This window comes from Scyliorhinus torazame, chromosome 5 (assembly GCF_047496885.1).
Source record: "Scyliorhinus torazame isolate Kashiwa2021f chromosome 5, sScyTor2.1, whole genome shotgun sequence".
Classification (NCBI taxonomy): domain Eukaryota; kingdom Metazoa; phylum Chordata; class Chondrichthyes; order Carcharhiniformes; family Scyliorhinidae; genus Scyliorhinus; species Scyliorhinus torazame.
Window position 1 is genome coordinate 242,861,557 of NC_092711.1, and position 27,395 is coordinate 242,888,951.

At 45.1% G+C, this 27,395-nt stretch overlaps 1 protein-coding gene across 1 annotated transcript in view; it reads left to right on the forward strand.

Moving 5' to 3' along the window:
• Positions 1-1,099: 1,099 nt before the first annotated feature.
• The window catches only part of pof1b (POF1B actin binding protein), a 121,962-nt gene continuing 95,666 nt past the window's right edge, over positions 1,100-27,395 (forward strand). Inside the window, exon 1 of the mRNA XM_072505224.1 lies at positions 1,100-1,605. Within this exon, the coding sequence (XP_072361325.1) occupies positions 1,402-1,605 (204 nt within the window). The 5' untranslated portion in view covers positions 1,100-1,401. The remainder of the gene's footprint in view (positions 1,606-27,395) is intronic.

Sequence of the window (27,395 nt, forward strand, 5' to 3'; positions counted from 1 at the left end):
TCAATGTCCAATATAGTGTTCGAAATTGCACAGGGTGCTGTATTTTATATAGAATGGTTCGAATAATCTTAAACACAAATACAAAAAGATGCTTTGAGCAGGGATTTTTCTTCCTACAATGCTGGAGGGTCAATGGAGTGTCATAATATACACCAGTATATTATGGTGCAGACACACACACACACACTGATGGACATGCAGTGGGACCAATCAGCATACACAACACCACAGCCAATCACCAGTGAGAGCACACGCACTATAAAGACAGGGGACGGGAGAGTTCCCGCTCTTTCTAGTAGCAGCCAGATCGGAGCACAGAGCTCACAGCCTGCAACACAGATATTCACCATGTGCTGAGTGCATCACCTGGTTAGGACTAGGCAAGGGTCAACAGTTAAAGCTGGTATTGCATTTACCCACAGTTCAAATATGTTAATATAGTTAACCTTATAATAAAAGTGAGTTGCACCACTTCCAGTGTTGGTGACCTGTTTGTGATCCAGAACACCCAACACACCATGGAGTAGGCAGAATTTGTCATGAAGTTTTGCACAGCCTCCCTACAGATCAATTGCAGTAGTTCACATATTGTAAATGAGTTGAGTCTAATTTGAACAATTCCATTCAAGACACAGGAACATTTTAAAGTTCATTTCACATATACATTTAGGAGAACAATATCATTTTCCCCAAGTTACTCAAGTGTGTGTGATCCAATATTTCCATCGTGCTAATATTTAACATGTTGAAATCACGCTCTCAACAGTTTATGCAAGTTATATTGTCAAAGGCATCTGGAGTTTTATGCGTTTTACAACTGCAGCAACTTGCATTTATGAAAACGCTTCGCAGGAACACGTTAACACGGAGCCACATTAGGAGATTTAAGGTCAAATGACCGAAATCTTGGCCGAAGAAATAGCTTAAGGGGAGTGTCTGAATGGAGAGAGTTCAGAGAAATTAATCAGGTAAATATTCACACGGATGTTCATTTCCAACGATTCAAGAAATCAGGGAAATTCAGGAAATAAGTGAAGCGTTTATTTTTGGACACAGTAAGAAGTTTTACAACGCCAGGTTTCTTTTTGGAGAATTAGAGAGGGCTGAGAAGGGTGTCTGTGTGTCAATGTGGTGACAGCGCCCTCGGAGGTGTCTCCAGAGAGCTGCCACTCAAGAGAGCAGGAAAGGTGTGGCTCGCACTGGGCTTGGTTCGGACACGCCTATCCCTTTGGAAGTTCAACATTCTGCAGCCGCCTTTCGCTTTTATTTGTTCACTCGCCCGAATCCGAGTGGTCGCTTCGCCCCCAAATCCATCAGACAAGTCTCGGGCTTTAGTGCGAGCTTCCCCCCTTCTCCAAGCTGGCTGGCTCACCCTTTAGCCCGAGCGGCACTTTTTCCAACATGTCATCGTCATTCCGGCCAGGAAGTTCCTCCACCGCCTCGGAAAGCTCTTATTACGGGGGTCTCGGATTCGTCAGCTCTCCGAACCCGGTGTTCGCCGTCAATGGGCAGAAATCGTACCTGACTGTCGGCAGCCCCCCCAACGTGAGCACTCTACACCGGCATGGGAACAGCCCGCAGAGCGCCACCCTGATCCTGGGGCAGGTGAGTCACCTTCACTGCTTCTCACTACTCCGGACTCAGTTGGACCTTGCCACCACCGGTTTATCCAGGGCAATTAGAGATGTGTAATAAATGCTGACCTAGCCAGCAACACCCACATCCCATGAATGAACAAACACAATTTATTTTACTTCTAAATAAATAAAGTTACAAATAGACTTACTCTTGATTTAACTTATTAATGTTTATAGATTGTTAGGTGCGAAGCTAGCCGCAGAATGAATACGCTGAGGTCAACACCATACATTTTGAGAACATGCTTGATTTATAGAATTTGTCACGACTAGAAAACATGAGTTGCAATTGGTTGAATTGGCAGCCGGGACGTTTACCTGTGTGAGTGACATCTCAATGTTATAATGTCCCATATCATTACTGATAATCAGGAAAGGAGGTTAAATCTCTCTTCCAACTTCCTTTTTTAACTTCCAAAGTTCTTGTCTTTCCCCACACACATCCCCTTACCTTAACCCTCCTCCTCCAAGTCTTCTCTTATCAGCCTCTTTTAACCCTGGAACACTCCCCTCTCTCCCACCCAACGTACACATTGCTCTGTAAACTAATTTCTAAAATGGTCAGATTACTGGGTTTACTGAAATATCTGAGCCAAATATACCAGTGATGTAATGATAATACAGGTGATGTATCTTTTCTCTAAATCTGAAAACCGAACATATCCAACAGCCACACTTTCTTTGAACTTTAATGGCCTTTAGCGCAGGAAGTCTAGTTATGTCTGCATTGTTTATCTTGCAATATTTGTCATGAACATATCAATAAAACAGGTTCTCAATTTATTGCTCAGTGATACATCTTACTTTTCTAGTCATTTTAATTACTTTAGACTATAGTTAGCCTCGGCTTAATGTAAGTTTAGATGCGGTATCTAAAAAGCGAAATTACCTGAAATCCGGAATGACATCAGCTTTGAGGGGTTTGGATAAATGAAATTTGAGCTGTAATATGGGACGATGTGCGTAAATGGCAGTTTTCCCACTTCAGTATCTGTTTTTATGTTCAGCTTCACCTGCCTGGAGATTTTCTTACTATTCCTGTCAATCCACAGCTCCGTGTCTGAACATGTTTTCGGATTGGGCGTCACACTCCTTCTTCTGTGGGCTTTGGTCTGTTTTGCTGGGGAGTTTCATCTGCTCCATCCAATTTCTCGTGTCTGCAGGCTGATAAGAGAAGATTGGTTACAATTTGGTTCTAATTGGCTGTAAATTAGTCTTGCTTCTGAGAGACCATATGGTAATAGGAAAAATGTCAGAGTGATGTGGTAAGGATTAAGGCCTGTTGTGATAGCAGAATAGGTCAATGTTGTAAGAAGTGTTCAGCAGAGACCAGATGACAAACTAAAAGATGTCTAAGACTCCAGCCCCAGTGCCTCCTGTCTTGAACCCTTAAAAAAGCTCACTTTTAAAAAAAAACATTCTTATCTATAATGAGTAAATAAATGGAAATATTTAATCTGATTGGACAAAACACTGTCATTTAAGTTTGGAAAATGAACATCATAGAGCAAATGGGATACTGTGCATTAATACTGATAAAGTATATCCCATTGAATCTGTATGAAATGGTAAGAACATCTCCAGTCATTGAGTGCAGTTGCAACTTCACTTCCAATCTCTCAACGCTACTTTGTAACCTCTAGCTAACAATTTTACTGTTAATCGTCAAAGGGGCCATTTTTATTCTTTTTATTAGATACATTAACGGCGTTTAAAAGGCATTTTGACAAATACATGGATAGGATGGGTATAGAGGGATACGGCACTAGGAAGTGCTGAGGGTTTTGGCCAAGGATGGTGTCATGACCGGTACATTGTTCTTTGTATTTCATATTTCTGTTTCCTGGTTTGTCTTGGATGTTCACTTCACGATGACCTCACTTTTCGACTACATTGGAATCATATTTAATTTCCCCTTTTGTATTCGTCTCTAGCTAAGGATAACAATTTTTGGACAGCAATTCTTTTCTAATTGAATAGTGGGTTTATTTAATATTCTGTGTTGCGGAATTAGGGATTCAAAAGGTGATGAGAAATACATTCAAAAAAGGTGATGAGAAATACTTGGGCTGAAGTTTTGCTTTAATCAGTGCTCTGTCGCTGTTTTAGCACAAAAACATGTTGAAACATTCATTAGAGGCAGATGAGTTCCTGTAGATTTCTGTTTTCAGAAGCACACCTATTTCAGAATTGAAGAAAAAAAGAGTATGCTGGAAATTTGAAGGAAAAGCATTAACATTTGGAAGTACGGTAGACTAGTCAACATCTGAAAGAGAAAAATAGATTTATGTTTTAGTAGGAGAGTTAAGCCACACAACTGCCAAACAACCTGCTGTGCATTTTCAGAACTAGTTGTGAACAAACTTGTGACAATTTTCCTTCCGCATCTTTAGCATATCTTTTTCAAGATTTTAGTATATTTTTAATAGATTTAAAGAAAATCTCTGCACCGTACTGCACCAGTCCGAGTTACAATATGTGATAGCTGATTTTCCTGAGCCTAATTTAATTTCTACATATAGGCAGATGAGATGATACTCATCTGTTTAACTTTTGTTTCCTTCACCCATGTATCAGGAGAAATGATTTGCTATATAAACATTTTATTAGTCATAGCAACACCTCGTTTTACAGGGTGGTGAACAGTGAGTGGGGACCAAGCCAAAAATGAAGGGAGGGAGGCAGCTAGAAGGAACAAAACCACATTTTTAAAAATAAGGTGTGTCTTGAGATTCTTGATGTGATAGCAACATGTTGAAGAAGGGAACTCAGAAGGCAGGGGTAGGATGGCTTAAGAAATAGCTGCCAATTGTGGAGCAGAGAATTAGGAATAAGCTGCTGTTGGAGGATTAGATGATGCGCAGGATATGCACAGTGATGTTGGACTGAGTGAACTTGTTGTAGCTATGGGGGGGTGGGGGTTGGGGGGGGGGGGGTTGAGGTGCAGGGTGGAGGTGGTGGTGGTAAGGCTTTGGGGGGATTTGAAGATGATGACAAGAATCCAAATATAGGAAATCAGTGGAGCTTGTCTGGATAGAGCCAGTGGGCATATAGGGATTTCTTGCAAGCCACCGCATTCTGCAGCTCACCACCTTCTCAAGGCCAATAAGGGATAAGCAATAAATGATGGACTAGTCAGCGATGCCCTCCTCCCATGAATGCAAATATAAAAATGACTGATTTTATGGAAGCTGGAGGCCAGGAGTTAATACAGAGAGAAAGAATGACTTCTATTTAAATATAGCCTTGGGGTGTCCTAAATTACATCAGTGTTATGACACCCTGCGCTAGTGTGCGGTCAATTCCAGCCCCTTGACCCAGAGTCACAATTGAAATTGACAAATAATTCTTATAAAACACTCAAAAGTCTTTGACCCTTGGCTACCCAATAACTAGTCATCACATTTGTAAATTTAAACACAATTACTAACTAACTAGAATTAGATATGCAGCATATCAACTGGTTAACTATTATCTTGTTCCTAACCCCCCCTCTCTTTAACTCACCCCCACCCCCAACACATACACACATGATAAACAAACACATGAAAAAGAGGGGTGTAAAAATGATGACAAAAGTAAAGACACGAAGAGTCCTTGTTTCAGATGGTTGGCTTCCAGCACACCGTCCTTCAGTTTAAGCTTTCAGCTCAAGGTTTCTGTTTTCAGTCTGTAATTGTTTTCACTGTAGATTCATCCAGATTTTCTGTAGGTTCAGAAATACAGCAGCTGTGCAGCTTTTCTGGAGAAAGCGAGAGAGAGACTCACATAGATTCTTCCCTGAATATCCAAGACCAATTATCCTTTCATTTGTCCTCTGAAAGCCGTTCCACTCGGATAAGACCCAATCGTCGCCAATCAGTCGAACAGAGTCCCTTCGATTTCTTGGACATCAAAAACTCTGAGTTCTGCTGTTCGAAAGCCAACACAGTGTATTATTTTGTAACTTTTGAATTCCTCACTTCCTCTGCTCGACTTAAAAAGTATATGTCCATTAAACATCCATGGATCAAAAATGATAATGGCAAAATAAAAGAAATGGGAACAAGGGAATCTACAGGAAGAGATCTTACAATAGACATTAAAGTATTTTTGAATATAGTTATTGTTGTAACGTAGGAAACATGACAGCCAACTTTCTCAAGACGAGATGCCACAAGGAGCAATGAGAAAATAAGCAGATAATCTGTTTTTGGTGTTTGCGGGAAAGCTGGGAGAACTTCCTTGTTCTTCTATGTGGTATGGAATCTTTGTACATCCAGCTGAGAGGCTAGGTGGGGCTTAGGCTTATCGCCTCATCTAAAAGATTGCATCTCCAACAGTGAAGCACTCCCTCAGTCGGGATCGGCGATGTTTAGCCATCTGATGATAAAAACAGTCAAGTTGAGGGACCAGATGTGAGGATGGAGCAAAGAGCAAACAGCAAACCAATTCCCAAATCTGAGGTGATAACCAGGAAGGGAGATTTATTTCTGGGTGTTTGCAGGAGCCAAAAAGAACGACCTTGATTTTGTTAGATGTTTTGGCTCATCCAAGCGTTAATGTTGGGTACGTCAGTGCAATAGCTGTAGAGTTGATGGACAATTTGGGAATCGAAAAGTATATAACCATCTGAATAAGGTCTGACCCCATACATCACCAAGGCGCAGCAAGCAAATGCGAAAGGTTGAAATCCTGGAATACACCAGAGGTAGCCAAGGTGATAATGATTCATTTTATCACCTGCTTTGCACACTTGTCTCATTATTTGGATATATTATTTTTAGAAATGCATATTTATGTCATTTTAGGAATCCACAAAGGGTTTGATCTTATCTTATCTATTTTAAGCTGAGATATCTTGTTCACTGTGAAAATATCTCACCTGGTTTTGCATTGTTTCTGAGTAATTGAATTTTTTTTGTGATCACATGAGACCATCTGCTGAGATTTTACAATGTTATTTTAAGTTAAATTCCATTTGAGATGATCTGTAACATTTACACAGTACACAAAGACCATTTTTCAGGAGCCTGATTTTTAAAAATTGAGATTCTAGTTTGTGATAGCTGTGTTTTTTTTTATAGAATAGAATTCCTTCAGTGCAGAAGGAGGCCATTCGGCCCATCGAGTCTGCACGATCCTCTGAAAGACAGCACCCTATCTAGGCCCACTCTGCCACCTATCCACATAACCCCACATAACCTACACATCCTTGGACACTAAGGGGCAATTTAGCATGACCAATCCACGTAACCATCACAACTTTGGACTGTGGGAGAAAACTGGACCACTCGAAGGAAACCCACTCAGCCAGCCACTGGAGAAAGTGTGACAGTCACTCGAGGCTAGAATTGAACCCGGGTACCTGGCTCTGTGAGGCAGCATCGCTAACCATTGTGCCACCGTGATACCCAATGTTAAAAAATATAACATGTTCAGAGCTTCTTGTTCCAGCATTCAATGCACTGGAAGATTGACTATAATCAAATACAGATACAATTTTAAAGTATTTATGGTGCTAATTGGTGAATTGCTTGGTAGCACAGTGGTTAACACTGTGGCTTCACAGCGCCAGGGTCCCAGGTTCGATTCCCGGCTGGGTCACTGTCTGACCGGATTCTGCACGTTATCCCCGTGTCTGCGTTGGTTTCCTCCCACTGGGTAATTTGGACATTCTGAATTCTCCCTCTGTGTACCCGGACAGGCGCCGGAATGTGGCGACTAGGGGCTTTTCACAGTAACTTCATTGCAGTGTTTATGTAAGCCTACTTGTGACAATAAAGATTATTATTATTGCTATACTTGCTTTTGCTCCCACCATCATTGTGGGTGGAGATGACAGAGTGAGCAGAACATACTCCAGACTTGTCTTGCTCCCTGCTGTGTGCTGTATTTATCTCGTATGAGAGATACATTACTTTAACATATTAAGTATGTTGAAATACAAATGACCACTCATTGGTTCCTGATGCAGTTTTTTTAGACTAATATTTTAATTGATTGTTAGTCCACAGTTGAATCAAAATCGTTTCTCTGGTGCGGCCTTGCAGAAGGATGCTGATTTTCCATGTGCCCAGATAACATGCAGAGAGAAAATAAAGACACAAATACATTTAATCTAAATAATGGATTTTAAAAAAAAACTTTTTTTTTTAGAGTACCCAATTAATTTTCTTTTCCAATTAAGGGGCAATTTAGCATGGCCAATCCACCTAGCCTGCACATATTTGGGTTGTGGGGGCAAAACCCACGTAAACACAGGGAGAATGTGCAAACTCCACACGAACAGTGACCCAGAGCCGAGATCGAACCTGGGACCTCGGCGCCGTGAGGCATCAGGGCTAACCCACTGCGCCACCGTGCTGCCCGTAAATAATGGATTTTAATCAAACGAGCAATAACATACATGATTTCCTGAATAATTATTAGTATCTAGCATTTTAAAAGTGCTGTGACCTGGTATCTTATTTCATAGAATTTACAGTGCAGAAGGAGGCCATTCGGCCCATCGAGTCTGCACCGGCTCTTGGAAAGAGCACCCAAGGTCAACACCTCCACCCCATCCCCATAACCCAGTAACCCCACCCAACACTAAGGGCAATTTATCATGGCCAATCCACCTAACCTGCACATCTTTGGACTTTGGGAGGAAACCGGAGCACACGGAGGAAACCCACGCACACACGGGGAGGATGTGCAGACTCCACACAGACCGTGACCCAAGCCGGAATCGAACCTGGGACCTTGGAGCTGTGAAGCAATTGTGCTATCCACAAGGCTACCGTGCTGCCCTTATCTTGTGAGATATACTGTAGCAAATATCTGAGTCCGAGCTGATGGAACTTTGACCTTGGTTCACTGTGATTCTGACTCCTCTCAGCTTTTTCGATGGTCTCCAACATTACCTCCCCCATCAGTTCTAAATTCTATCCTTGTCTCTCTTTTCTCCTATTTACATGATGCCCTTTAGAGACATCATATGTAGGTATTGAATCAGTTTCTATATGTATGCTCACAAAACCCAGCTTTATGCCTCTACCTTTTACTTGACCGTCACTGTTGATTCAGATTGTCCATCCGGCATTAAGTCACAAATGAGAACTTCTTCTAAAGGCTTCCAATTTCTGACATTATCCATCTCCGTCATAACATCACTCCCACCGATGCGGAAATTCTGCAAAACTGGCTTCTTCAGTATGCTGGTACCCTGAGCTCCTTCCGACATAAACTCTGTATTTTCATCCTGTTCCCCCACCAACACCCATTCATCATAACACCCTCGTCCTTGCTGGTCTCCCTTTTTTCCAAATGTATGGAATTCAAAATTCTTGACATAGTTTGCAAAGTTGTCTCGAACCCCACAGCTTCAGAAACCTCCGGTATTCTACTCCACACTGCACCTGGGTCTTCCTGCACTTATTCGCGAGTAGCAGCTCTACCATATTAAATTCCCCACCTCTGATCTTTTTGCCTCGAGATTTCACTGAGCAACCTTTTATGTCTTCTCAAATTGCAACTTTTTGACTTCTATTTAATGTCTCTCTAGCCCCATTCCACAAATCTTTACATTTTGGGCTAGATTTGCATCTGAGAGGCGGGTAGTGGGAGTTAGAAAATTTTCCTTTTTGGTATACCTGCCTTTTGAGAAAGCGTTCTTGAGGGGTGTGGATGCAAGGGAGTGTGGGATCTAACTGGAGTTGGGCCCGCCATCCCTAGAAACAGTTTGGAGACAGCCCCAGGGGATGCTGCATGTAGAAAGGGACTGTTTAAAAAGCTTGTGTCAGTACTCTAGGACCAGGTGTTTCAACAGACTAATTGATGTCTGGGCCCTGAGCTACAATAGCCCATCATTTAGGCTGACACTTCACCACAATACTGACGGACACTGTACTTCCAGAGGTGTCTTTCAAATGAGGTGCTATACCAAGGCCCTTTCAGGTCAGAGTAAATTATCCCATTACATTTATTCAAAGAACAGCAGGGGAGCTCTCCTGGTGTCCTGGCCATTGTTTATCCCTCAACTAGTGACCATTTATCCAATTGAATGATGCGATGTCAGTATGTAAAAGTTAGATGCTGTATTTCTATACACTACAGCTGTGACTACACTTCAGAAGTTCTTTATTGGCTGGAAAGCACTTTTGGATAGTCTGAGCATATGAAAGGTGATACACAAATAGTACTGTTTAGCATAAGCAAACTTCATTTAGAAATGCCTTGAGACAGTTTATTTTGTTGAAAATTATATAAAAGTACACACTGTTAATGGGATCATAAGGATTTAGTAGCGGACTTACTAATCGTAGTAGAGACAACAATCAGTAATTGCTCCACTCTGCACCCACTCAACTGGTCTTATTTCATTGGAACTCCCAATCAAGCAGCTCTAGCAGATGGGGAGTAGCTCTGAGGAATTCATTGTCTGGCACCTTTTATTAGTAAGTACCTGGTGCCTCAATTGTGTTCAAGAGAACTACTTTTCTTTAAATTGAGGGGCAATTTAGCGTGACCAACCCACCTACCATGCTCATCTTTGGTTTGTGGGTGAGACCCACGCAGACACTAGGAGAATGTGCAAACTCTACATGAAAGGGGACGGGGATCGAACCCAGGTCCTCGGCGCCGTGAGGCAGTAGTGCTAACCACTGCGTCACCGGGCCTCCCGTGTGCTCAAGGGAAGTTTTAATGGAAGTGATCATCGCCTTTTGCTTTGATGGGAAATGTTTAATGAAAAGATTCCTCTGAGAGAACTCCTACCTGTTCTGTGATGCTTGATGAAATGTGTTTTGTATAAAGTGCAGGATTAGAAAGACTTTATGCAGAGATGGCATCATTTAAGTACACACTGTTACTCCCAAGCAACTCTGGGCATTACTTCAAACACTGAAGCAGCCTGAGAATTAATTACAGATGCAAGACCAGTTTTAAATAATTATTTGTGTGTGGGCATAAACCTGTGTGTGGGCATAAGGGTATCTGAAAGTAGTAGACCAAGCCAAATGAATGTTAAATACAATGAGCCTATATGAATATAGGTAATGAGTGGGAAAAGTGACGCACAAAGGGAGCTGTGTCTTATATCCCCGATTGATTTTCTACTTGCTAAAGTGTTTTTGCTACTTCTGTTTATCAAAAGATTCATACCTTTGAATGTGCTTTAATTACCAGTAGTTTCGTATGGAGCAACAGTCTTACTGATGTCTTGTCAATGTGGGTGGGCAACATTAACCCTTCAGCAGTCATGACTGAAACAGATAATCTGACCATTTGTTCCTTTGCTCTTTGTGAGACCATGCTCTGCTTCTGCATCTCCCAACACAACAGCAGCAACTAGACATAAAATATAATTAATTGGCTGTAATGCACTTTGGGATGTCCTCACTGTTTCCATTTATGTGTAAACCCACTTTTGGCCAGAGCTTGCTGATTCAATGCATTATTTGCTTTTACCTATTATCAAGGGTAATAAAATTCAGTAATTCCCAACTACTGAATCTGTGTTTTAAAAATGGATGTCAAATGCCTCGAACTAAGATGGATATTTTCTAAGTAATTTCCAAATCCTCTCTGACCACAGGTGAGGTGCCAGAGGACTGAAGGACTAACCGTGTCCCATTATTAAAAAAGGGAGGTAGGGTTAAACCAGGAAATTATAGGCCAGTCTAACCTCGGTGGTGGGAAAGTTACGAGAAAGAATTTTGAGGGACAGACTATATCGGCACTTAGATAGACTCAGATTAATCGTGGATAGTCAGCATGGATTTGTTCCGGGAAGGTCGTGTTTGTCAAATTTAACCAAGGTTTTGAGGTGATAACCAGGAATATTGATGACGGTAATGCATTTGATGTGGTTTGTATGGACTTTAGCAAGGCTTTTGATAATGCCCCTCATGGCAGACTGATCGAGACAGTAAGGGCCATGGGATCCAAAGCAGAGTGGCACATTGGATCCAAAATTGGTTGAGACGCAGGAAGGAAGGAGTGTTGGCAAAGGGATGTTTCTTTGACTGGAAGTCTGTTTCCTGTGGGGTTCCACATGGCTCAGTATGGGGGCCTTGCTAATTACAGTGTACCTTAATGATTTGGACTTAAATGTAGGGGGTATGATCAAGAAGTCCGTGGATGACACAAAAAATGATGGGGTGGTAAGTAGTGAGGAGAATAGCGTAGATTGCAGGTGGATATCAATGGACTGGTCAGGTGGGCAGAGCAGTGGTAAATGGAATTCAACCGGAAAAGTGTAACGTCGTGCACTCGGGGAGGGCTAACAAGGCAACTGATAACACTATGAATGGTAAGCCACTGGAAGGTACTGAAGATCAGAGGGACATTGGCGTGCATATCCACAGATCCCTGAAGGTGGCAGAGCAGGTAAGGCATTTGGGATACTTGCTTTAATTATTAGAGGAAAAGAATACAAGAACAGGGAGGTCATGCTTTGGCCACAACTTGATTCCCATGTCACCACATCATAGAAGGATGTGATTGCACTGGAGAGGGTGCTGCAATGATTTACCAGGATACTGCCAAGGCTGGAGGGTCTGACCTATGAGGAAAGATTGGATAGGCTGGGGCTGTTTTTCTTGGAGCAGCGAAGGTTGTTCAGGGACCTGGGGCTTGATTCTCTGGCCTCCCAGACACGTGTTTCCTGGTGGCGGGAGATGGCCCATTGTTTGCTGACAGTGGGATTCTCTGCTCCTGCTGCTGTCAATGAGAATTCCCATTGAAGCCACCCCATACCGCCGAGAAATCCATGGGCAGGGATGGTAGCCGGCGCGACCAGAGAATCCCGCTGCCAGCGGATGGGCAGAGAATTCCGGCCCTGATAGAGGTGTATAAGATTATGAGGGACATAGCTAGGGTGGATAGGAAGACACATTTTCCATTAGTAGAGGGGTCAATAACCAGGGGGCATAGATTTAAGGTATGAGATAGAAGTCTAAGAGGGAACTTAAGGAGAAACTTCACCCAGAGGGTGGTGAGAGTCTGAAACTCGCTGCCTGAAAGGGTGGTTGAATCAGAAACTCTTGCAACATTTAAGAAGCATTTAGATATTTGCTTGAGCTGCTATGGGCCAAGCACTGGAAAATGGGATTAGTGTAGTCCGACGTTTGTTGACTGGTGTGGATACGAGGGGCTGAATGGCCTTCTGTGTTGTAAACCCCCATGAATCTAAGTCTGTTTTTTTAAATATAGGGTGTAAGCATTGCTGGCTAGGTCAGTCTTTGCTGCCCATCCCTAATTGCCCTTGAATCACCTTTCTGAGCTGCTGCAGTCCATATGGTATATGAATACCCACAGTACTGTTAGGAATGCAGTTCCAGATTTTTGACCCAGCGACAGTGAAGGAACAGCGATTATAGTTCCAAGTCGGGATGGTGTGTCGCTTGGAAGGAAATGCGAAAGTGGTCGTGTTCCCCTGCATCTGATACCCTTGTGCTTCTAAGAGGTAGAGGTCATGGTTTTGGGAGGTGCTGTTTAAGGTGGCTCTGAGTTACGTAGTGCGTCTTGAAAATGATACACATTTGTGTGCTGCTGCTGGAGGGAGTGAATGGTTAAGGTGGTGAATATGGTGCCGATCAATTGGTTGCTTTGCCTGGATAGCGTCGAGCGTTTTGAGTGTGTTGGAGCTACACTCATCCAGGGAAGTGGAGAGTATTCCATCACACTCCTGACTGTGCCTTGTAGATAGTGGAAAGGCTTTGAGGTGTCAGAAGATGAATTACTCTTTCCAAAATTCACAGCCTTTGACCTCTTGTAGCCATATTATCCATATGGCTGGTCCAGTTCAATTTCTGGTCAGTGGTTACCCCCAGAATGTTGTTGATGAGGCATTCTGTGATGGTAATGCTGTTGAATGTCAAGGGAAGATGGTTAGATTCTCACTTATTGAATATGATCTTTGCCTGGCACTTGTGTGGCGCGAATGTTACTTGTCACTTATCAGTCCAAGCCTGAATATTGTCCAGGTCTTGCTGCACATGCACACGGACTGCTTCAGTTTATGAGGAGTTGTGACTGGTGCTAAACCTTGTGCATCAGCGAACACCCCCACTTCTGATTTTAGGATGGAGGGAAGGTCATTGATGTAGAAGCTGAAGGTGGTTGGACTGAGCACACTCTGCAAAACCCCTGCAGCAAAATTCTGGGGTTGAGGTGATTGTCCACCATCTTCCTTGGTGCTAATTATGATTCCAACCAGAATATAATTTTTAGGCTCGGATGGGCACAGAGGTGAGTGGCAGGAAACTTTGCATTGTTGCTGACCAGCATGTCTGTGCCCGGCTCTATACCACTCTCAGGGCCATTTTCAAATTGGCTTTGTTTTATGGCCTTTTGAGGACTATTGTCACAGGTCAACTTGAATTTGTCAGTCGGCCTCCAGTTCCCTGGACATACCAAGGGATCTTGAGACTGCCTCACAGTGGCAGAACAGGGGACTTGCACTCCTGGCAGGCTTAGAGGTCCTCTCCACCTGCCTGCTGCAGACTGTTCTTTGGGAGGGTCCCACTGTACGATGGTAACCTGGTTGCTAAGGGTTTGAAATTTCAAAGAAACAATGTTTGAGAGAGCATCTTCGGCTGCCACTCGCAGTGACCTTGAAAGGCCATTGTCTACTTATTCAGTAATGTAGGGCCTCCTATTGACCTTCCAGTTTCTGCCTTTAGTCAGTTAGTCTACCTTTTGGCCTCTATTTGGCCCCGTTAGGGAAAATCACCACCAAGTGACTGTTCCCAACGGTGCTGTCTTATGCCCATTTGAGTCGGTATCGGAGTCCTGAACCAGAGGGGAAAGTTCTGCCCGAATTGTTCCCCATATCTAAGGAAGAATATAATTGCCTTGGAGGAGGTACAGTGAAGGGTCACTACGTTGGGCCCTGAGGTGAGATGGTTATCCGAGGATGAGATGCCGGTAGCACAGTGGCTAGCACTGTTGCTTCATAGTGCCAGGGACCCGGGTTCAATTCACGGCTTGGATCACTGTCTGTGCGGAGTCTGCACGTTCTCCCTGTGTCTGCGTGGGTTTCCTCCCACAAGTCCCGAAAGTCGTTCTTGTTAGGTAAATTGCATATTCTGAATTCTCCCTCAGTGTACCCGAACAGGCGGTGTAGTGTGGTGACTCGGAGATTTTCACAGTAACTTCATTGCAGTGTTAATGTCAGCCTACTTGTAACACGAATAAAGATGATTAAATTGGGCCTCTACTCTTGGAGTTTAGAAGATTGAGGGTTGATCTCATTGACTCTGATGGGGCTTGGCAGGGTATTCACTGAGAGGCTGTTTTCCCCAGGCTGGATAATCCAGAGCACAAGGGGCACAGTCTCGGGGTAAAGGGTTGACCATTCAGGACTGAAATGAGGAGAAAATTCTTCACTCAGGGTGCTGTGAATCTTTGAAATTTTTTACCCCAGATTGTTTTGGATGCTCCATTGTTGAGCGTATTCCAGATTGGAATAGGTAGATTTTTGGGTGGTGTTGAAGGATGTGGGGAATGGACAGGAAAATGGAGTTAAGGAAGAAGATTAGCCATAATGATATTGAATGGTGGAGCAGGCTCATGGGGCCGTATGGTGTACTCCTGTTATTCCTTCTATTCTCGTGTTTAGGCAAAGCAAGCTACAGATTTTAGCACGAAAGCTGGTGATGCTGTTGAGTCCATATTCGGGGAAAACAGCTGCTCAATCTATTTAAGTGCTAAATATTACACATGCCATGTTAATGTGTTCTGTATCTCGGGTCTGTGCCTTAATTCTCACGTAGCCTAAATTGTAACAAAGAGCTGTGAAGATTTATGTTGCCATACAACACAGGACCTGTATCACCTGTTTTCTGGTTATGTCATCTGACTTCACAATGAAAAACACAGCAACATAAAGACAAGAAGGATGGACATAAAACAGCAAAGTGGCACAGAATGCATATTAGTTTGTGTATGAGAAAAGAGAGTTTTAAAAACAAGTGGGTTCATCAAATCCATTCAATTCTGAGAAAGATAACTGGAAAGCTTATTGAAAATACTGTGTAAAGCAATGGTGTTAATCACGGGAGAAAAATGGTGTACTAATGAGAGGTTTAATTTTGGATTGTGAATAGGTTGATAAAGATGGCTTAGACTTTAATTGATCATTAGTCACAAATTAGTTAAGAAGGAGAGGAGGGCGGCACGGTGCAGTGGTTAGCACTGCTGCGTCACGGCGCTGAGGACCCGGGTTCGATCCCGGCCCCGAGTCACTATTCGTGTGGAGTTTGCACGTTTCCCCGTGTCTGCGTGGATCTCGCCCCCACAACCCAAAAAGATGTGCAGGGTAGGTGAATTAGCCATGTTAAATTGCCCCTTAATTGGAAAACAAAGAATTGGATACCCTCAATTAAAACAGAGTCCTGATAGAATCGTACCATGATTACAGCATTCACTCTGCTGTGTCCGTGCCAGTTCTTTGCAAGAGCACTCCAGCTAGTCCTCCTCACTTGCTTTTTCACTGTGAACCTGAACTTATTTTTTCATCAGCTAATTATCCAGTTTCCTTTTGTAAATCGGGATTGAATTCACCTTCACCACAGCCTCTGACAGTGCATTCTAGGTTCTAACAACTCAAAAAGTAAATAGAAGTATGTTTCCCATGATGCCTCTGGTTCTTTTGCCGTGGTGAAGGTGAAAGGTCGCTAGGAAAAAGCCTACATTCGCCCATAAACGTCATGGCATTTTCCCCACCAGGCCATTCTATCAGCTACAGAGTGCACTATTGGAGAATATATTGGTGATTATTAAGGAGCATAATGAGTAAAATGTGAACTCAAAGTTACCCTTTCACTTGGGGAGGAAGAAATTAACAGGTATACGTGCTGAAAGCCAAGAAGCTGCTTCCAATTTCCTGGTTGCCATATGAACTGGAAAGCCCAGTCACTCCTGTCTCCGTTTTATCATTAAAATAGATCATTTTGGTCAGTACGTCATCCTCATTTACCCATCTTACTCATTATCCTTTGATAAAAATTTAATGCTTTCAAAATTTGAATTGGCCCAATTTCCTCAGCGTTTTGCAGTGGAGAGTTCCAGGTACTCCTTACTCTGTCGAAAGGAGTGATTGGTAATTTCATCCATGTGTGCTCCCTGTCCAAGACTCCAAAGATTGTGATCAGATTATAGCCTCAGTTATTCAGCCCCTTGCCTATCCATCTCCGGGCTTGTGTCTGCCCAAGGGTTTTGTTCCTAATTGTGAATCGAGCCAGAGAGAATTCTCAGCTATGATAAGTAGATTCAGAACAAGTCTAACAGCTCAAAACTGAGCATCCATGAGACACTGTGGGCCATCAGCAGCAGCAAAATTATATTCAACTACAATCTGTAACCTCATGGCCCGGAATATCCCTCACTGTCGCGTTACCATCAAGTCGGGAATCAAGCCTGGTTTAATGAGTGAAGAACAACATGCCAGGAGCAGCCCCAGAAATAACTGAAAATGAAGCTTAAGACTGGATGACCTTTGCTTCGGTTTTCTCCCTGAAGGCCAGGCTGAACCATAGTCGCATGACCCCCACCATGGGGAAGCACGTCCCAAATCCACTCTAGCTAGAACAGGGATCAAACCATGTGCTGTTGGCACCAATCTTATCCATACTGACCATCCACCCAACTGAGCAAACCAGTACCCCCGCTCCTGGAAATCCCTGCCCTCGTAGAGTCCAATTTGCTGTGGTAACATACACTTTGTGTGCACATTGTAGCCTGGTCCCATGGATATTGATGGAGGCTCCAATTGACATTCCATCACAATGGCTGACCAGGAATCTCTCCCACTCTTTTTGCCTGCCATTGGTGTACGTTGGAAGGATTTACAAGTTGATGCTCAAAACTATTTGTGAATGCACCTTCATTGGCTATCCTGTCTTGGAGTGCGACTTGACCCCAGACCTTTGAATCAGAGGCATGGACATTACCCACTGCACCACAAATACTCCAACCAAGTGGACTGCATGCCTACTAAACAGTGGAAACATCATGTAAGAGGCAGAGCTAAGCAATGCCACAGGCAGTGGATCATTCTATGATCTGCATTCTTGCCACATTCAGTTTTGAATTTTGGTTAACAATTAAATAACTAACTGGAGGAGGAGGCTCAACAAACATTCCCATTCTCAATGATTGCGGTGGGGTGGGGGTGGGGGGTGGGGGGAAGAGAGAGATGGCCACCATGCAGGTGCAAAAGACAAGACTGAAGCATTTGCAACCATCTTCAGCCATAGGTGTTGAGTGGATGATTCATCTGGGCCTTCTCCTAAGGTCCCCAGCATTACAGATCTTCAGCAAATTCGATTCACTCCAAGTAATATCAATAAGTATCTGAGCACACTGGATAAAACAAAGGCTATTGGCCCTGACAACATTCAGGCTGTCATGCTGAAGCCTTCTGCTTAAAAACTAGTGGTACCCTTTGCCAAGCTCTACCAATATGGCTACATCACTGGCATCTACCCAACATCTACCTTCAGGCTGCATGTGTGTTGCAGTGCTGTCCTCTGTGTGCAGACTGGAGGTGTGTCACTCACAGGGAGGGGGGTGTCAGATGGGATGGGCACCCCCCAGTATCTGTGTGGAAGGTCCTGGGTTGCGCTCCTGCCGATTCTCTTCCCTGTGGGTGCCAGATATAGGTTGAGAGGCGATAGATTTAGAACTGAGATGAGGAAGAACTACTACTCGCAGAGGGTGGTGAATTTGTGGAACTCGCTGCCCCAGAGGGCGGTGGAATCGGAGTCATAAAATGGTTTCAAGAAGGAGATAGACCTATTTCTGATTTTTTAAAAACGGGTTAAAGGGATATGGGGAAATAGGTGGGGAGGTGGATTTGAGACCAGGGAGATATCAGCCATGATCTGATTGAATGGGAAAGCAGATTCAAAGGGTTGAATTGGATACTTCTGCTCCGAATTCCTATTTTCCAGGGGCCGCTTGGCTCCTCCACGGATTGGGCAGCTTTGTTAAAATCCAGAAGCCCTGCTGTCCTCTGGCGCTGACAGTCTTGGATTCCCACCAGTGCCTGCACCATGCAGTTGAAGTCCTGCACCATGGAGCTCCTGCCCTCAGCCATGGAGGACCCTAATTTGCAAATCCTGCAGCTAATCCTGTCCTCCCCACAGGGAGAAACACAAAGCGGGGAGGAAGGGAGAAAGGAGTACTAAGTGGGAAGGAGATTAAACAAAACACAAAATAGAGCCAGAAAGTTTATACCAGTTAGCACAATTGAAGAGAGCAGGAAAAATATTAGTGATAGGAATAGAATAGAGGATTGAAATGAAAATTGAGGGTTGAGATGATCCAAGCTCTTTGTGGAACTTGTTGGTTCCCAAGTTGTTGTACTAAGGAAAGCGATTTAGAAAGTAAGACCGTATGTTTTTGTATGTATCCTACTGTTTTCTTGATTCATCTTTAGAGAGATATGAAGAAGATTTCTGGAAGCTTTCACAGCTAAATTAGTTGGGAATTCAAGTGCACAGAGAAATGCTCATGGTGGAGCATTGAGCACACGGTCTGAGTGGCCTTTTTACTTTTGTTCACTGTTATCTTATGTTGGGCGGCACGGCAGCACCATGGTTAGCACTGTTGCTTCACAGCACCAGGGTCCCGGGTTCGATACCCGCTTGGGTCGCTGTCTGTGCGGAGTCTGCACGATCTCCCTGTGTCTGCGTGGGTTTCCTCCCACAAATCCCGAAAGACATGCTTGTTAGGTGAATTGGGCATTCTGAATTCTGCCTGTGTACCCAAACAGCGCCGGAGTGTGGCGACTAGTGGAATTTCACAGTAACTTCATTGCAGTGTTAATATAAGCCTACTTGTGACACTAGTAAAGATTATTATTATTCAACTACTGTTGAATTCCTGATATCATGACAACTTTAATTGTCAGCTCGTTTTAATAATTTTGTTGTTCGACTAGCTTTCATTTAATGATATAATGCTGTGACTAAATTCCCCATCTATCAGCTCAGCAGTCGTGATGGGGCTGATATTTCATATTTTACTTGACAAATGTTCAACCATGTTGCTTGTAAGCCAGCAACTAGTTTAGGACTTGAAAGTTAATGGTAAAATCAGTGCAGATTCTTCCTGATCATTCCGACTGTATACAACAGTGTTCTTCAAACTTTTTTTCCGGGGACCCATTTTTACCAACCGGCCAACCTTCGGGACCCAACCTTCGCGACCCACGCTGGCCGACCTTCGCGACCTATGCCAGCTGACCTGTGTGACCCACCATTTTCTCTTACCTTGTTTGCTGCTGCCAAAAATGGAGGAAATGGTTTTGGGTCCCTTTGGCCCTCGTACACGCTCCTCCAATGGAACCTGTGGGATGAAGGTGAAGCCTTCTGGTGTCGGAAAGTATGGAGTCTCTATCTGTCCAAAGTTCTGAATTTTTTTCCTGTAAAATGTTATCAAATAAAACCCCCCCCCTGAATTTGTAAAAAAAAAAGAATAAAATAAATGAAAAAAAAATGAAAAAAAACCGCGAACTTGTAAAAAAAATAAAATGGATAAAATAAATGATAAAAATTAAATGAATAGAATAAATGAATAAAACCACTACAGAACTTGTAAAACAAAAAGCTGCAACCGTTTTTAAAAAATAGCGGCTGCACTGCTCATGCGTTCCCGATTATCGGCGCGCATGCGCAATGCGGCCAAATTCATTTTTTAACATGTTCGCGGCCGCTTGCAGCCGGCGTTATGAAAAGCCGGCAGCTGCGCGGGGATTTGTGCAATCGGGAGCGCCGCGGAGCTCCGCGACCCTCCCGACACCCGCCCGCGACCCACCCGCGGGTCACGCCCCCGACTTTGAAGAACACTGGTATACAACATTGGGGTGAAAGATCCAGAACTCCTTTTGACATTCTCGGCAACATTCAGAATCATAGAATAGAATCATAGAATTTCTACAGTGCTGAAGGAGACATTCAGCCCATCGAGTCTACACAATCCTCCGAAAGAACCCTCTACCTAGGCCCACTCCCCTCCCCTATCCCCATAACACTGCTCAACCTGTACATCACTGGACATTAAGGGGCAATTTTAGCATGGCCAATCCACCTAACCTGCGTATTTTTGGACTGTGGGAAGAAACCAGAGTACCTGGAGGAAACCCACACAGACATGGAGAGAATGTGCAAACTCCAGATAGACAGGTGCCCAAGGGTGGATTTGAACCTGGGCGCTGTGAGGCAGTCGTGCCAACCACTGCGCCACCATGCTGTTCTGACATGTGTATAATGTGACACAACTCTGGATGTGTTTCCTCAAATTGTTACTTATTAATGTTGCAACTGGTCTGCTGGTTTTTCTCAGAAGTTGACCTCTATTGAGATCTCCATTTCATATCCAATTATTACACTATTCTGCCGTGGGTTGCATTGCTTGATGGAACATGGTCACTGTTGCAGAATGTCAGTCCTGCTGTCTTCTCTTTGCAGCATTTAGCCGCCTCGCAAATCTGCCCATGTTACAGTCAACCTTCCTGTGAGCCCGTTCCAGTATTTGACCATGCCACGTGTAAAGAAAATCTCAACCAAGAAAATAGATTGTTTTGAATGGATCTTTTTGCATGGATTCAGAAGAATATGCTTCTCAATTATCAGCTACATTCTCTGAAACTACATATTAGGGGAAATTATGTTCTGCATATCAAACCTCAAGCAACCACTGCCATCAATTAACATAGGAAGTAGGAGCAGGAGTAGGCCATTCTGCCCCTCGGGCCTGCTGTGCCATTCAACTAGATCAGAGAACATACAGAACATATAGTGCAGAAGGAGGCTATTCGGCACATCAAGTCTGCACCGACCCACTAAAGCCCTCACTACCACCCTATCCCCATAACCCAATAACCCCTCCTAACCTTTTTGGTCACTAAGGACAATTTATCATGGCCAATCCACCTAACATGCACGTCTTTGGACTGTGGGAGGAAACCGGAGCACCCGGAGGAAACTCACGTAGACACGGGGAGAACGTGCAGACTCCGCACAGCCAGTGACCCAGCGGGGAATCAAACCTGGGTCCCTGGCGCTGTGAAGCCACGGTGCTATTCACTTGTGCTACCGTGCTGATCATCTACCTCAACCAGATCATGGTCGATCATCTACCTCAATGCCACTTTCCTGAGCTAATCCATATGCCTCGTATGTAGAAATCTATCGCTCCGGAACATGCGCAATGACTCCGATTCCACTGCCTTCTGGAATAGGGAATTGCAAACATTCACTAGCCTCTGAGTGAAGAATCTCCTCCTCATCTCAGTCTTAACTGGTCCTAAACTAACCACAATATTCTTGCTTTACCAGTCACGTCAACCACAGCATCAATTGCTTGTTTAACTGGTTTGAGAAGGCAGAATTAAATGCACAGGATTAGTAGAAGACATATCACAAACTTGTTAGATATGGTTATTTATTCCTAACCTGCTCTTGTCTTCCCTTACGAAAGATGTCAACTCCTGCTGATTATAGAGGGCAAATCGTCTTGTACATATTTGTCTTTGGGGGTTTGGTTAGCTCAGTTGACTGTGTTATGGGCGAGGAGTTTTCAGAACCCCAAAATGTATAATGGAGTTCAACCAACCTCTCCCTTTAATGGATTGTTGCTTTTGAAGCACACGGCTTGTTCCCCAGGTGTGATATTACAATTATGGACACGTGGGTTTTAAAACAAAACAATGTTTATTCCATGAACTCAAATTAACCTATTAAATAAACATTGGATCTCTTACTTCACCCTTCAAAGATAACCCCGAAAATAATACAACACTAAATAATCCCTCAAAATGTTCCTTCAAACATCCAAAAGGCTTCAAACCTTCAAAACAGTAACACACCAGGTCACAGAATATATATATTTCTGTTTGATGGCAGAGATGTATCAGCTTGGTTGACTTCAGCTCCAGCACCTTGCTTTTCTTCCTGCAGCTCTCTGGAAACACACACACACACCCAGCTGCTTTTTCAAACTGAAACCAAAAGCAGAAGTGAGCTCATCTCCCCCCCTGTGACATCACTTCAGTAATGTGATCATCTCCATTCCTTAAAGGTACATTGCTTAAACATCCACTTCTTAAAGGCACTCTCATGACAACTGGATGGCTGATTCGTGATGCGGAGCAACGCAAACAGCGTGGGTTCAATTCCCATACTGGCTGAGGTTATTCATGAAGGCCCCGCCTTCTTAGCTTTGCCCCTCGCTGGAGGAGTGGTGATCCTCCGGTTAAATCACAACCAGTCTGCTCTCTCTTTAAAAGGGGGAGAACAGCTTATGTTCCTTGGGGACTTTGGCAACTTTCACCTTCACATCTTTTTCTAATTGGTCACTCTTCATATATAATCTGGACAGTTAATTTCTGTAGGCAATTGGCACATATTGAACCCAATCCTACCAGTTCTTGTCAGAGTTCTACACAAGCATATTTCCAAGTGTGGTAATATTTGACCACCAAGTAGGTTTTTATACTTTAGTTGGGCATATTCCTGGAGTGGTCAAGTCACATGACACTCAATAATCTAACACTTTGAAAACCCCACGTATGTCCCTGGAATTCCAAACTCTAAGGGTGGAGCTCAAGTAGGCAGATGAGAGTTTCTCTGTTGGGACTAGCACAGGGCATTCATCACTGCTGATCACCTTGGGGTGTTTTTCAGATTGATGTGTTAGGTAGGTAGGTTCGATGTGGACTGCACTCGATGCAGGGAAGCTAGAAATGGATGTCGAACACTGGAGAAGATCCAACACTGTTTTATTCAATGATAGAACTGATATACATATTCAGCTGTGGGTCGACACTATACTGAACTGACTGGAGACCTTTTAGTAGCCTGACCGACTTACTAGCTACCGCATGGTGTTTGCACTTGTTAGCTCGTGGACTCTGATTGTCTCAGTAGCTGGGTCCCGAGAGAGCGGGAAACCTAGTGCCCCTTGGCTTTATAGTGGTGGTGTCCTGTCTGGTGATTGGCTGCACTGTGTGTGCGCTTACTGGTCATCCTGTGTGTCAATCACTGCCTGTCTGCATCTCATTATATACATGAGTGGATATTATGACATCTCCCCCCCCCCCCACCCCTTTTTTAGATAAATAAATACTAAGGTGTGCGTGCATATGTACAAAAGGTGTCGAAATGAATGTATATACATAGGAAGGTGTCGATAGTGCAGATACATGGCAAACAAAACAATATTTACAGAGGTTAAATCGATGAAGTCACAAAATTTACAAATTTTCAGTCTACAGATTCATTCTTTGTGGTGGGCGACGAATTCTTGTTGATCGCCGCAGAGGTGGATCAGGAGCTGCCTACACATGGATAGGCGGGATCGCTGCCATCGCAGTGGTCGCATGGGCCGGCAGGATTGCTGGTAGATCGGTGGCCTCATGGCAGGGTACGTCCGGAGATAGCATCGTAGGCAGCGGGGGACTTCGGTCAGGTAGTGGGCGTGGAACTCTTCGCAATGCCCGTCTGTTGTGCCGTAGCAGGGAGCCATCAGCCATGCGGACAAGGAATGATCTTGGGACCACTTGTTTGATCACAACAGCTGTGGCTGACCAGCCGCCCTCAGGCAACTGGACACGAACATGATCAGTTGGGGCCTGCTCGGGTAGATCCGTGGCATGAGCATCGTATGTGGCCTTCTGTTGGGCCCGTGACTGCTGCATTTTCTGTAAGACCGTGAGGTGGTCAAGGTCTGGAACATGGATGGCTGGAACTGCGGTCCTCAGAGTGCGATTCATGAGCATCTGCGCTGGAGACAACCCAGTGGACAGTGGGGTTGCCCAGTATGCCAGCATCGCCAGGTTGAAGTTGGAGCCTGAGTCTGCAGCTTTGCACAGCAACCGCTTTACAATATGGACCCCTTTCTCGGTCTTCCCGTTTGACTGTGGGTAGTGGGGACTGGAGGTTACGTGACGGAAGTTGTAGGACTGTGCAAAATCAGACTGTTCCTGGCTGTAAAAGCAAGGACCATTGTCGCTCATTACCGTGAGCGGTTTCCTATACCTGGTGAACGTTTCTTTGCAGGCTTTGACTACCGCCTTTGACATGAGGTCGGACAGTTTCACCAACTTCTGGATAACTGGAGAAGTAGTCGACCAGGAGTACGTAGTCACACCCCTTGGCTTGGAAAAGGTCTACACCTACTTTGGACCATGGAGAGGTCACGATCTCGTGCTTTTAAAGCGTTTCCTTGGGTTGAACTGGTTGAAACTTCTGACAGGTAGGGCAGTTGAGGACTGTGTCGGCAATGTCCTGGCTGATGCCCGGCCAATAGACCGCCTCCCGAGCTCTGCGTCGGCATTTCTCGACCCCAAGGTGACCCTCATGGAGTTGGTCCAGCACCATAGCCCGCATGCTCTGAGGAATTACGATCCTGTCGAGTTTCAGAAGGATTCCCTCCACCACCGTCAGGTCATCTTTTACGTTATAGAACTGGGGGGCATTGTCCCTTCTGCTAGCCATTGGTGAGGTGCTGCAGCAGAGGATCCTTGGCCGTCTCCTCACGAATTTGGACCACCTGTTCGTCAGAGGCCGGAAGGTTGGTGGCACACAACTGCACTTGCGCTTCTATGTGGCAGATGAAATCACTTTGTTCACACGGTGTGGTAATGGACCCGGATAGGGCATCTGCAACGATCATCTCTTTGCCTGGCGTGTAGACAAGTTCGAAGTCGTAGCGGCGTAGCTTAAGAAGAATTCGCTGTAACCGAGGTGTCATGTCATTTAAATCCTTCTGGATTATATGGACGAGAGGCCTGTGGTCCGTTTCTACCGTGAATTTTGGCAGGCCGTAAACGTGGTCATGAAACTTGACTATCCCCGTCAGGAGGCCCAGACAGTCCTTCTCAATCTGAGCATACCGTTGCTCAGTGGGCGTCATGGCCCTGGAGGCATACGCCACTGGAGCCCAGGATCAGGAGTCATCTCGCTGAAGGAGCACCGCCCCAATGCTGTCCTGGCTTGCATCAGTCGATATCTTGGTTTCCTTGGTTGGGTCGAAGAACGCTAGAACCGGGGCTGTGGTGAGCTTTGCTTTCAGCTCACGCCACTCCTCTTCATGCGTGGGCAGCCACTGTAATTCCGTCGACTTCTTGACGTGTTGGCGGAGGGCCGTGGTGTGGGATGCCACATTGGGAATGAATTTCACGAGGAAGTTGACCATCCCGAGGAAGCGGGGGACCGCATTCGTGGTCCGGGGGCTTCATGGCGTTGATCGCTGAGACCTTGTTGGCATCTGGCCGCACGCCCTGCTGCGAGATGTGGTCACCCAGGAACTTAATATCCGATTGACCAAATGAGCACTTGGCCCTGTTGAGCTGGAGACCATGTTCATGAATTCTCTGGAATACCTTCTTGAGGCGAGCGATGTGTTCCTGGGGCATTGTGGACCAGATAATTACGTCGTCAACGTATACTCGCACCCCCTCGATGCCCTCCATCATCTGCTCCATGATACAGTGAAATACTTCGGAGGCAGATATGATCCCAAAAGGCATCCGGTTGTAGTAGTAGCGACCGAACGGGGTGTTGAACGTGCACAGCTTGCGACTGGACATGTCCAGCTGTATTTGCCAAAAACCCTTGGAGGCGTCCAGCTTAGAAAAGAATTTGGCATGAGCCATCACACTGATCAACTCTTCACGTTTTGGTATCTGGTAATGCTCCCGCATGATGTTGCGGTTTAGATCCTAGGGGTCAATGCAAATGCGAAGCTCCCCTAATGGCTTCTTTACGCAGACCATGGAGCTGACCCAGTCTGTTGGCTCTGTGACCTTCAATATGAAGGTCTTGGAGGTCCTGGAACAGCTTCTTCAGATGATCCTTGAAGGGTGCCGGCATGGGAGCGTGCCCATTCCATCGAATACGCTGTGGTACTGCGTGATAATGTCATCTATGTCGGTTTGCAAGTTTCCAACAGGCGAGGCCGTCGCCGGTGATGATGACATGGTGTGGACTCGCTGAACCAGGTTCAGGAGCTTGCAGGCTCGAGCACTAAGCAGAGACGCTCTGTCAGGCCCGACGATTTCAAACCGCAGTGTTGCCTTGATTGCCTTGTTGGATACGCCTAGTTGACAAGAGCCACTGGCAGCTATGGCATTGCCATTGTAGTCAAAGAGCTGGCAGGCCGGTGGAAGAATGCTTGGTCTGGCGCGGATGGTGTCGAGGTCGGATTTTGAGATGAGGTTCGCTGATGCGCCGGTGTCCAGTTTAAATCGGATGCGGGCCTTGTTAACTGAGGACAGCACACCACTCGTCGTCAGGATTCACACTGAGGATCGAGAGGCGTTTTGCCTTCGTGGTGGAAGGCAGCGCATGTGTAGTTATGATGCCCACCCGGTATGGGGACTTGAGGCACTCAGCATCAGGGTCTGTTGGGCTGTCAGGATCGGAATCTGGCATGCCTTGTTGTATTGAGCGGACACGTCTGCGTCGCAGCTGGGATCGCTGGCTGCTGAGCGGTGGAGCAGATCTGCAAAGGGCTGCGCAGTGGCCAAGCTTGCCACACTGTAGACACCGCTGTCCTTTTGCCGGACATTGCCGCTTTAAGTGGGCGGAGCCACAATTCGGACACGTCATGACGCCGCGTCAGCGCGTTCCGTGCGCCATCGCGTATGCGCAGTGCGGTCGGTCGACGTATGCACCTGCGCAGTCGGGTTGTCGGACCCGACGTTCACTCGGTTGTGGCGTGCATGCGCAGGGACCCGGGAAAAGCGCGCAAAACGGCCACTCTCCTCGATGCTCAGGCCCT